At 52.6% G+C, this 9986-nt stretch overlaps 1 protein-coding gene across 1 annotated transcript; it reads right to left on the bottom strand.

Moving 5' to 3' along the window:
* Window positions 1–3578: 3578 nt before the first annotated feature.
* On the bottom strand, window positions 3579–9642 carry GDF11 (growth differentiation factor 11). Its single transcript, XM_063076104.1, has 3 exons — window positions 9210–9642; window positions 4638–5035; window positions 3579–4099 (listed from the first exon to the last, which is right to left on the bottom strand). The coding sequence occupies exons 1-3, from the start codon at window positions 9640–9642 to the stop codon at window positions 3719–3721; spliced, it is 1212 nt and encodes a 403-aa protein (XP_062932174.1). The 3' UTR covers window positions 3579–3718.
* Window positions 9643–9986: the final 344 nt, after the last annotated feature.

Raw genomic sequence — 9986 nt, forward strand, 5'->3', positions numbered from 1 at the left:
TACAATACATAACATTTTGTTACTCACCCAGTCTCAACCTAACTCAGTCCCAACCTGTCTTGTAGTTGGTCTGGGGTGGGGTCAATATACTGATAGAACTGACAGGACAAAGCATGGTGGCACATTGAACTCTCAGTAGTCCTGTCCCCTATTCTTAGTCAGGTTGATGTTACAGGAGATTTCCTCATTTTTAAAAAAATATGAGGGAAGATTCTTTTGTCACTCTCAACTCTTATGCCCTGGGAATTGTGTTCTTGGTACGTGTGAGAATTTTTGACAGTGGACTCACTCAAAGAATATTTGAGATGCTTAAACACTCTTATTACACTGGCAAGTTGAATCTGTGTTGGTTTGGTTTATGGATTTTGGTGAAACTTAGTTGAGGAAACCTAGGATAAGGGACTTCAGAAGAATAGGAGACAGACATTAGCTGGATCATCTCAAGGCAACTTTTAGATTTTCCATTCTTTGGAGGCTGGGAGAGGGCTTTTGTAATCTTTGGGACTGTTTTGGATCAAGCTCTCCAGAGAAGAGTTGTTCTGGGTTCCCTCCTTTGTCCATCCTCTCTTGGACTGCATATCCCAACCCTCATCCCACATGCCCATATTATTTTTTCTCTTTCTCTAAAGACCCCATCTTCTCAGCCCTTGAGTACAGGTTTCCTCTCCCAGATCCTCTTCAGTTCCTGGTCTCCAATGTATAAATGTGGCGCTTGGTTAGGGAGAAGAGCTCAGCACTGAATTCTAAACTCTTTGCTTTTATTTTTCTTTTTTCAGGTTCAAGTGCTGAATTGTGTCATGTGACCATCCCAAAACTCAGAGCACCCTATGGCCATCTTTGCCCTCTGTCACATAACTTGAAAACTGCCTGATGGCCTTTTTGCAATGGTCCCTCCAGGAAGCCTTGATCTCATGAAGAAGTCCTTTTCCGGCATTCCAGTGCCCCTGTCAGCCCCGTACTCCTCAGACACCCTTAACAAACAAAGGCAATCGCACATACGATGTAACAAATACACAAAGTAAATAATAGTTACACTAATAATGATATGTTCGGAGGGGCACTGGCCAGGTCCACACATATCATAAGGTGGGAGGGGGTGCTAGCTCCCGCTGGGTTGCTGGGATTTGCCCCCAAGCCTCTTTACCCCATGCCTCTTTGGGAGTAGGGAGGAACAGGGGAATGAGACTTCAGCTTATGGATTTCTGTTTGTAAGAGAAAGACCCCCCCCCAAAAAAAAAGGTCTTTATTTGGTGGTATTAAAGGGAAGTGACCCCCAAGTTCAATGCCCCAGCTCTCTAGATTCTCTAGAGGGAAGTTACCTGATGCCCATTGCCCAACCCCCACCCTGTGCCAAGATCAAGGCATTTGACCTTGGAGGGAGGCATTCTTCTGTTCTTCACTTCTCTGTTCATCTACTTCCACCAAAGAAATGTGAATGGTGTTGATGGTCAGGTGTGTCTTGTTCTCCAAGATTGGGGTAGAAGGAAGGATGAAGAACAAGGCAAGAGAGGCTTGGGGTTAGCATAGCTGGTATATGGGAGAAAGCAAGTCCCTGCCCATTCCTCTACTGAAATATTTTATCTCACTTTCTCACCATGAGAATATGAATAAGATGTTAAGCTCACCAACATCACCTTCCCAAGGGTGGTCACATACCTTTGCCCCTTGCAGCGTCTGGGCCAAGTGGGAGAGTCATGTTCTCGGAAAGAACAAGCCTTCCAGATCTGTTGTCCAGCTCGGGCTTTACTCTAGTTCAGTACTGCTTGTATCAGACCCGTAACTGCTGGCTGTACTTAGAGTGATCATTTTGCTGAAGTTCTATCCCCCTTCTCTCCTGATATCCTCTAGTCACTTGGGTGGAGCCAAGAGGTCTGGTGGTGAGGTATGGATAGGGTGTAGATCTGGAAATTCTCAACTCCTTGACTTCAGGCACTGTCCAGCTGGGAGGCAGAGGGGAACTTGTATTCTGAAGCCTGTGACTTCTCTAAGCCTCACATCTCTTCACCACTACTCTGGTGCCCTGGTTATCTGTCCCACAGCGAGAGGTATTTTATGTCCATAAAGTGCCCGTGGTAAGTGCTCAGAATTCGTCTCTTGGCTGTGGCTTGTGCTGCTATTTCTCTTTCCATCGAGGGGAAGAAACTGAGGCACAGTGAGTCCAGAGGAGGTTGGGTCAGGATTGTGGGAGGAATGAATGGGCCCAGCTAGTGACTTGACATGGCAGCCAGTCTCTGCCTACTTCCTAGCCTTCCAAACCAGGGAGTCTCCATCCTTCCCATCCTCTGCTCTAAGTGGCCTTGTCAGATGTTTTTCCCCACTGTATTATCCCCTCCCTGCTGCCAGGTACTGCTAGATTCCAAAAATAAAAGATAAAAATAATTATAGACACTCTGCTCCCTTGTTCTCCCCGCTTCCACCCTGAGCTTTGGGTTTGAGGAACTAAAATGTCCCCCTTCCAGAATCCCTTCCACCTTGGTCTGCTGGCTATATTCCCTAGCCCAGAGCAGTGATTTGGATTCAAGTGCCCTGTAACCTTAAGCCTCACTACTCCTTTCTTGACCCATTCTAACCTCTCCCAGACTCTGGGGGACTCTGGGATCTCTATATTCTTCTTCTTCTTTTTTTTTTTTTTAATTGACCTGAAGATAGAGGCTGGGAGCAGGGGCATTCCACAGGCTCTTTGGTCTTTCTCTTGGCTGAGGGAATTTGGGCATAAGCAGGCTGCACCCTCTGGTTATTTAACTCAATACCATGAGGGTGGACCTGAGGATTACTTTAGTGGCTTTCATTATATAGATCCTGGATGCTGAGGGCTTCACCCTCCCCACCCTCTCCCCCCCAGCTCTTAAGCCCTGACCTCACTGTTTCCATGACCACTGGCTTCAGTTCAACCCATTTGGCTCAGGAAGGTTGAGTTAGGATGATTATGGGTTAGAAACTTCCATGTGTCAGCCCTCTTGCCCTTTACTCTCATTCCCAGCCCTGGAGACTTTATACAAGTGCTTAAGTGGGTGGGTATTGGGGGAGAGCAGGGTTTGGAGAATAAGGGACAAACAGGGCACAGTGGGCAGGGGCCCTCCTATTCCAGTAAAGCCAAATACCAAAAGAAAAGTCACAATAAATAAATAAATAAAATTCCTCAAATCCTTCCTTCTGGCCTTGCCCTCGCTTCCCTTCCCCTGGCCACTGTTGGAGGAAGAGAAGGAAGAAGCTAAGGATTTTTCTTTTTTCTCTCCTACTGAGTAGTCAGGGGATTACCCCAAACTACACAAGCCTGTCACCTTGCCAGTGGAAGAAAGGAGGCTTGGTGTGGGGCTTTCATTTATTACTCCAAGCCAGTCTCTTTCTCTGGGTTTGTCTCTGCCTAATCTGTCTCTTCTGCTTCTCTACCCTTTTCCTTCTAACTGCTGCTCTTTTTGTTCCTCTGTCTCTATCCCTCTGTCTCTTCCTCTGTCTCTACACCTCTCTGTCTTCTTGCCAAACCTTCTCACCTACAAACCTCAAACACTCCCCACCCTGACCATGCCCCTTTCCCCCAAACCCCTCACCCCTCAATCCCCACCTGCCTCCCTCTGTTGTATTGCACACTGCTTGGTCAGGGAACAAGGTTTGATGTTCATGGGAAGAGGTGGAGGGAGCTCTAGGGCTTGGGGGGATGGGGGTCAGGGCTGGGGGTCTTGGGTTAGGGCTGTGGGGGAGGCATCCTCTGTCCCCCACCTTAGGAGCAGCCACAGCGGTCCACCACCATGCCAGGAATCTTGCCGTAGATAATCTGCTGTTTGTCATTGAAGTAGAGCATGTTGATTGGGGACATCTTGGTGGGTGTACAGCAGGGCCCAGCAGAGCCTCTTGGGTTGGCCTGTTGCACCAAGTGGGTGTGCGGATACTTTTGCATGAACATGTACTCGCACTGGCCAGAGCAGTAGTTGGCCTTATAGCGCTTAGGTGCGATGATCCAGTCCCAGCCAAAAGCCTCAAAGTCCACTGTGAGGGGGTATCGGCAGCAACGTGACTCGCTTGAGTGCTCATCGCAGTCCAGACCCAGATTCCGCCGGGACCGTTTTGTGTTCTCTAGGACTCGGAGCTCCATGAAAGGATGCTGAGGATCAGGGAGAGAGAAGAGATGTGAGACAGCCCTGAGCAATTCCTCTTCCCTATTCCTTTCCCACCTGCCTCTCAACAGGGGCATCAGAACAAAGACCACTGACTTTAAGCTTTTCCACTGCTCCCACCCCCAGACCTTATCTTCTACCCACTTTTCTTGCCAGCTAGCCCATCTCTCCTTCAACTCCCCAAATTCTTCCTGTCCTTGAAACCTGACCCTCATCAGCTAATTGGCCCAGGGCCTCATTAACAGCCAGTTTTTTTGTTCCCACGGATCTCCTGTTAACTGGCTCCTTCACCCCAAATCCAGTTTTCAGCTGTTCTGGCTTGGATCTCTGAAAAGTGATAGTTGCCACCTCACTCCCCACCCCCCACCAACTCCTCCTGTAGAACCAACTCCTGGCCCCAGAGAGAAAACGCTGGTCCCCAACCCTCTTCATATTCCTGGTCTAGCTTTTCCAACAACCCCACCTCCTCAGGGCCACATATCCTCAGGCCCACATATCCACCACCATGTCAGGCCCCCTGCTCACCAGCCCCTCAGCTCCCGGCCCTAGGGAGGTGACAGCCAGGTCTGTGCCACTGGGATCAAAGGCGTTGATCTCGATGCCCCAGTTGCTCTGCGGCTGGCGGAACCAGCTGTGTAGCACTTGCTTGAAGTCAATGCTCTGCCAGTGGCCAGAGCGTGAGTGCAGCTCAATCTTGAGTGAGCGGATACGGATGTGACGCCGGCCTCCACCCCCTCCCCCTGTGGTCCCTTCTCCAGTTAGGGGTTTCAGTCGCAAGATCTGCAGGTAGACTGTGGCTGGGCGGGGCACAGGCCGTAGGTACACCCACAGCTGGGCCTTCAGTACCTTTGTGAACATCACCTTGGGGCTGAAGTGGAAATGACAGCAGAGAGGGCTGCCATCTGTCTGTACTGCAGGGTCCGCTGATAAGAGAAAAGGGGGCACAGCATCAGCAGAGTGTTCATGGAGGGGGTCAGCAGCCTTGGGTGGAATTGGTAATCTGGACTCTGCTTTCATTCCAGCTCCTCCCAGTTCCGCTGCCTAATTTATTAAATCATGTCTCCAGTGGACAGGAATATCTATTCTCACTCTAGATAGGAAGAATCAGGAATGAGCTTCCAGAACCATGTAAGTATGATCCGGTAGTCCAGGCCTTTATGTATCATTCCCAGATCTGCATAATTATGGAGGGCTTCCTCAACATCTGTTGTCTCCCATAAGCACTCCCCAACCTACTCCCCAGGAGAAGGGGGAATCTGCAATAAGATGGAGAGGAAAGTGCCTAATGATCTTCATATATTCAGGTCATGATACACAAAGTCCTCCTGCAGCTTCTTTTTTTCTTGATTTTTCTGAGGTCCGAGGGCTCTGGTAGTCCTCCCAGTTACCCTACTGGCTGGAGTTTCAGTGATGGTGCAATGGAGTAGGGTTTGGAGAGTGACAATTCAGAGATTAAGAGAGTAGCTGGGGTAGGGAAACTACTGGTGACGAGGGAGTGACAAGCAACAACCCAAATTGCATAGTATGCTTAATTTTCATGTAGGAATTGTCTGTTTTCTTTGCTTTTTGTGGGGTGGCTGGCTGGCAGGTAAGGGGAACTGAACCCTTGACCTTGGTGTTACAAGGCTGTGCTCTAACCAACTGAGCTAGCCTGCCAGTCCTTAGGAATTGTCTATTTTCTTGCCATTAGGTACTAATCTCCATGATGGTGGACACTGTCTGTTGACACTGTGTATATTTTGCTCATCATTGTAGCTTTAGTGCCTCCCGTAGTACCAGGTAGTTCTCAATAAACACATGCTGAATGAACTCCCTAAACTCCCAATCTTAAAATATACAGGCAAGTGCCTGAAAGTTCTTCCTGGCATCTAAACTCTGTTCTTTGGTTACAATTGAAGTAGGTTTAATCACTGCCTGACTCCTTGCTAACTACTATCAGACCTTACCCACTAATCTTCTCAGTGTGATACAGATAATAATTCTTGCTTCACTGGAGTGCTGAGCATTAAATAAAGAATGTGAAATAATAGTAGCTTCTCAATAAATGTTGGTTTGCTAGTTTTCTAATCTGTAAATATACCCCCCTACCTAAGCTGACCCAGGGTTTTGAAGTGAGAGACTGGGCAACAAGGGCCCCGTCCCTCTAAGTCCTTGGTTCCTTCAGACAGCCGTTCCCCATCTCCACCCCAGGTTATCACCATACACTTCTCCCCTAGTGGATATGGGAATAGTCAGTGCTACAAGGGGACAGGACATAAGGAGAAAGAAAAGGGACAGGGGAAGAGATGGGAGAGACTAGAGATGGTGAGAGAGATAAGAATAGAGAAGACTTAGGGATGAAGGCAGATTAGAGGAGACACAGAAACGGAGGCTAGAGTAGGAGGAGAGGGGAAGATCATGGTAAGAGGAGAAGAAATAAGTTTGGGAGTTGGAAAACATGGGGGTGGGGGCAGAGGGACATAGCAAGGAGTGGGTAGGGGGTTAGGAATCTAAAGGTGGGATGGAGCTAAACCTAGTGGGGTAAAGAAGGGAAAAAATAGAAAAGGTACAGAGGGAGGAACAAAGGAGAAGCAGGTAGAGACACAGAGGGAAACCAGGCTTGAGAGAGGCTCCAATGCACACATAAGCTCAGCTTCGGTGGGGAGGGGAAGGAGCCACATCTGTGTTGGATTGATCAGGTTGGTGGTAGGCAGCAGGTCAGGTTTAGTAGGCTGCGCTGATGGGGGAGAGAGGTCATTGCACTATTTTCAGCAAAAGCCCAACCCCCCTCCCTGCGCACCACCTCTTCTCCCTCCCCCGCAACCCCAACACACACTCTTCCAACCCAGGCTGGAAAGCCTAGGGGCAGGAGGTTGGGCTGAGAGGGCAGGGGCCTCTTGGTATGGGGAGGAGAGAGAAACTGAGGGGCTGGGCTTGGCTCCCAGAAGGGCAGGGGGCTGGGTTCCCAGGATGAAGGCTGGGGTGGGAGTGCCTGAGAGGGTAGAGGGAACTAGGGCAGGCATAGCAGCCTAGGAGAGGTGGGGGCTGGGGTCCAGGGTTGAAGGCTGGGGGAGGGGAAGAAGGGGGAGGGGAGCGGAGGCCATCTCTGCTGACAAACACCTCCCCCGATTAGCAGAGCACAAGTCTCTTATTAAAGCGGGTCCCTGGGGATTAGACTATAAAAGTCTCTTTTTCCTTTTCCCCTCTCTCCCTCTCCTCCCCTCCGCTCCCCCTCCCTGTCTTAAAAGCTCAGCTAGGCTCTTAAAGGGGACGTACAATACCTGGCCAGAGACCCAGTTACCTAGTTATACAAGTCCTAGGGTGGCACGGTAGCAGAAGCTGGGGTGGGACTCCAGCCGCTGGTGTCCTTCCCTCACCCCCAGGCCTAACCTGCACTGCCCAATCCATGCATGCAGGGTCCGTTCACTTCCTGTTTCCCCATTAACCAGAGCTAACTCTGCCTGTTGGTTAAGGGATGCTAGGGATAGTGAGGGGCTAAGGGGCAAGGGGAGGTCTACAGCCCCATTACCCATCCTGGAAATCCTCACACACACTACACCACATAGACCAGAGTCTCTTTTCCTTCTGTACCTTCATCTTCCAGCAAACTCTTGGTGGAATTCCTCTACAACTCTGTTTCCTAGAATCCCCACCCCCACCTGCACCCTCAATCTCAGACTGCCCTTCGCTTCCATAAGTAGCCTTAAGAACAGAAAAGAGACTGAAGAATCCAAGACCAGATCCCCATGCCTTCAACCCCCACCCATCCGCCAGCTGCCAGTTAGTTTCCTGGTTTCTTTGAGTTTTTTTACAGCCCTGACCAAGTACTATGAAGTTGAGGTCTGCAGAAATACGAATGGCAGTATGAGGCAGTCAGCCTCCCAGATGCACACCTGGGTTCCTGTGCCTTTCCCATGGAGGTGGGCCACTAGGACTCCCCCCAGCCTCCAGCTTTTTATGACCCATCTGCCAATAAACCAGCCTCCCCCCTCTTCTGTTCAGAGCCATAAAACTAAACAGTGTGTGTAGGGGGGAGAACTTGCCAAACCACTAGGGAATAAGAGAGGGCCTGGTTCCCTGGAGTTAAGAGGAGGGGAGACCTCGGTGGGGGAGGGGAAGAAGGAGTCACTTGACCCTAGGGAGAGCTGGGGGGTGGAAGGGGCAGGGGAGATATAGTATTGGCCTGGATTTTCCAGGCCATAAAATTTCAAAGCAGCCCATGTCTATTAACATGTTCATCTTCCGTTTGGCCAGGGGCTTGGATGCCTGGGTCCCCCCACTCCTCCCCTCCTCATCTATTTCTTTCTCTTTCTCCTTAGGTCTATCTCTTTCCTTAAGTCCAGCTGCGGGTAGGGGCGGGTGAATAAGGGATGGAACGCTAAGGTTTGAGTAGCCAAATGGGTGTCCTCAGCCCCCAGCGCAGTGATGTTGAGTTGTCTGAGCTCAGTCAGTATCAAGAAGGCAAAGCTTTTCCGGCCCCTTGGGATACCCGGTGTGAGACAAGGCTCAGGATGGAAAGAATGCCAGCTGGGCTGCCAGGAGGGTTACAGGGCTCTGGGATCCTATTCCTGGGAGAGGAAGAGGAGCACTCACTCCATTCTCTGCAGCCCGGTGGGCCCGTTGCGGAGCACGGAGTGAGGAATTGGTGCCAGAACGGTTGGGAGGCAGAGAGCACTGCAGCCCAGCTGTTACTGCGGGGGTCCCGCAGCCTCCCGATTCTGTTCTCCAGTTTACCCACCACAGTCCTTCAGCATAGAGTCGCTGCCCTGTCCCCTCTGCTGTGGGCCCCAGCTTCCCCTGACTCCTTCAACACCGATCTTTTTCTCACGCCGGAGGTGGGAGGCAGTATCTCGAAATCCACCCCCGGCGAGAGGCAGCATCTCGAAATCTGCCCTGTTTGTCGCCCCCCTCCAGAAACGGGGCGTGCACACAACTCCGCAGCCCATCTCCAGCACTCGGAAAACTTCTATAGAGTAGCCCCCGCTCTCCAATCAGTCAAGTTTTTGCAGAAAAGGCTTCCCGGCCGGGGCAGCTAGGAGCGCCCCGCTTGGGAGCAGAAGGAGCCCTTCCCGGAGCCGGAGCCAGCACCCCATCGTTCACGCCCCGCAGACCACTTACTCTCCTGGGCCATGCTAATGACGGTCTCTGTGGTGGCGTGGTACTCGTCCTCCTCCAGGAAGTCCTCGGGCTGCAGCGCGTCGCCCTGAAAGTCGTGCAGGTCCAGGATCTGCTGCAGCGGCGGCGCCTTGGGCAGCAGTTGCTTCACCACCTCGCGGCTGATGTTGGGCGCCTCCTTGAGCCGCAGTTTGCTCAGGATTTGCGACTTGATGCTCTCCAGGCGCAGCTCGCGGCTGTGCTGCCGCCACACGCACACGGGGCAGCCGTCCGGCTCGGGCGCCACGGACGGGGCCGGCCGGCTGGAGCGCTCCCCCCCAGCCCCCGCCGCCGCCGCCGCCGCCGCCGCCGCGGGGCCCTCGGCCGCCTCCCCCCGGGGCCGCAGCTCCAGGGCGAGGAGCAGGAAGCCCAGTAGCAGCGGGGCCGCGAGCACCATGCTGGAGGGGAGGGGAGGGAGGACTGGGGGGCGGGGACGCCGGAGTCCCGCGGGGAGGGGGCGGAGGGAGGAGGAGGAGGGGGTCCGGGCGGCGCGGGATTGGGGGCTGCCCGGCCGAGGGGGGCCCGGGGGGGCCGCGGGCGGCGGGCGCGCGGGCGGGGCGGGCGGGCGGCCGGGGCGGGCGGCTGGGGGGGCCCGAGCCCGGGCCAGGCCCTTTATAGCCCCGGCCCCCGTGTCGTCAGCGGCCGCGATTGGCTGCGGAGCCAACAAAAGAGGCAGCGCTGTCATCCGAGGCGAGAGAGGGAGCCGGAGAGAGCGGAGGAAAAGAGAGAGGGAGGGAGCGA

Source organism: Cynocephalus volans, chromosome 12 (genome assembly GCF_027409185.1).
Source record: "Cynocephalus volans isolate mCynVol1 chromosome 12, mCynVol1.pri, whole genome shotgun sequence".
NCBI lineage: Eukaryota > Metazoa > Chordata > Mammalia > Dermoptera > Cynocephalidae > Cynocephalus > Cynocephalus volans.

What these genes read in the sequence shown, in the direction of transcription:
- GDF11 (XM_063076104.1), bottom strand. Translation starts at nt 9,642, where the DNA reads ATGGTGCTCGCGGCCCCGCTGCTACTGGGCTTCCTGCTCCTCGCCCTG. An exon ending in CATTAGCATGGCCCAGGAGA is followed by an intron (nt 5,036 to 9,209) that starts GTAAGTGGTCTG and finishes TTCTCTTATCAG; the next exon opens with CGGACCCTGCAGTACAGACA. An exon ending in GGCCGGGAGCTGAGGGGCTG is followed by an intron (nt 4,100 to 4,637) that starts GTGAGCAGGGGG and finishes CCTGATCCTCAG; the next exon opens with CATCCTTTCATGGAGCTCCG.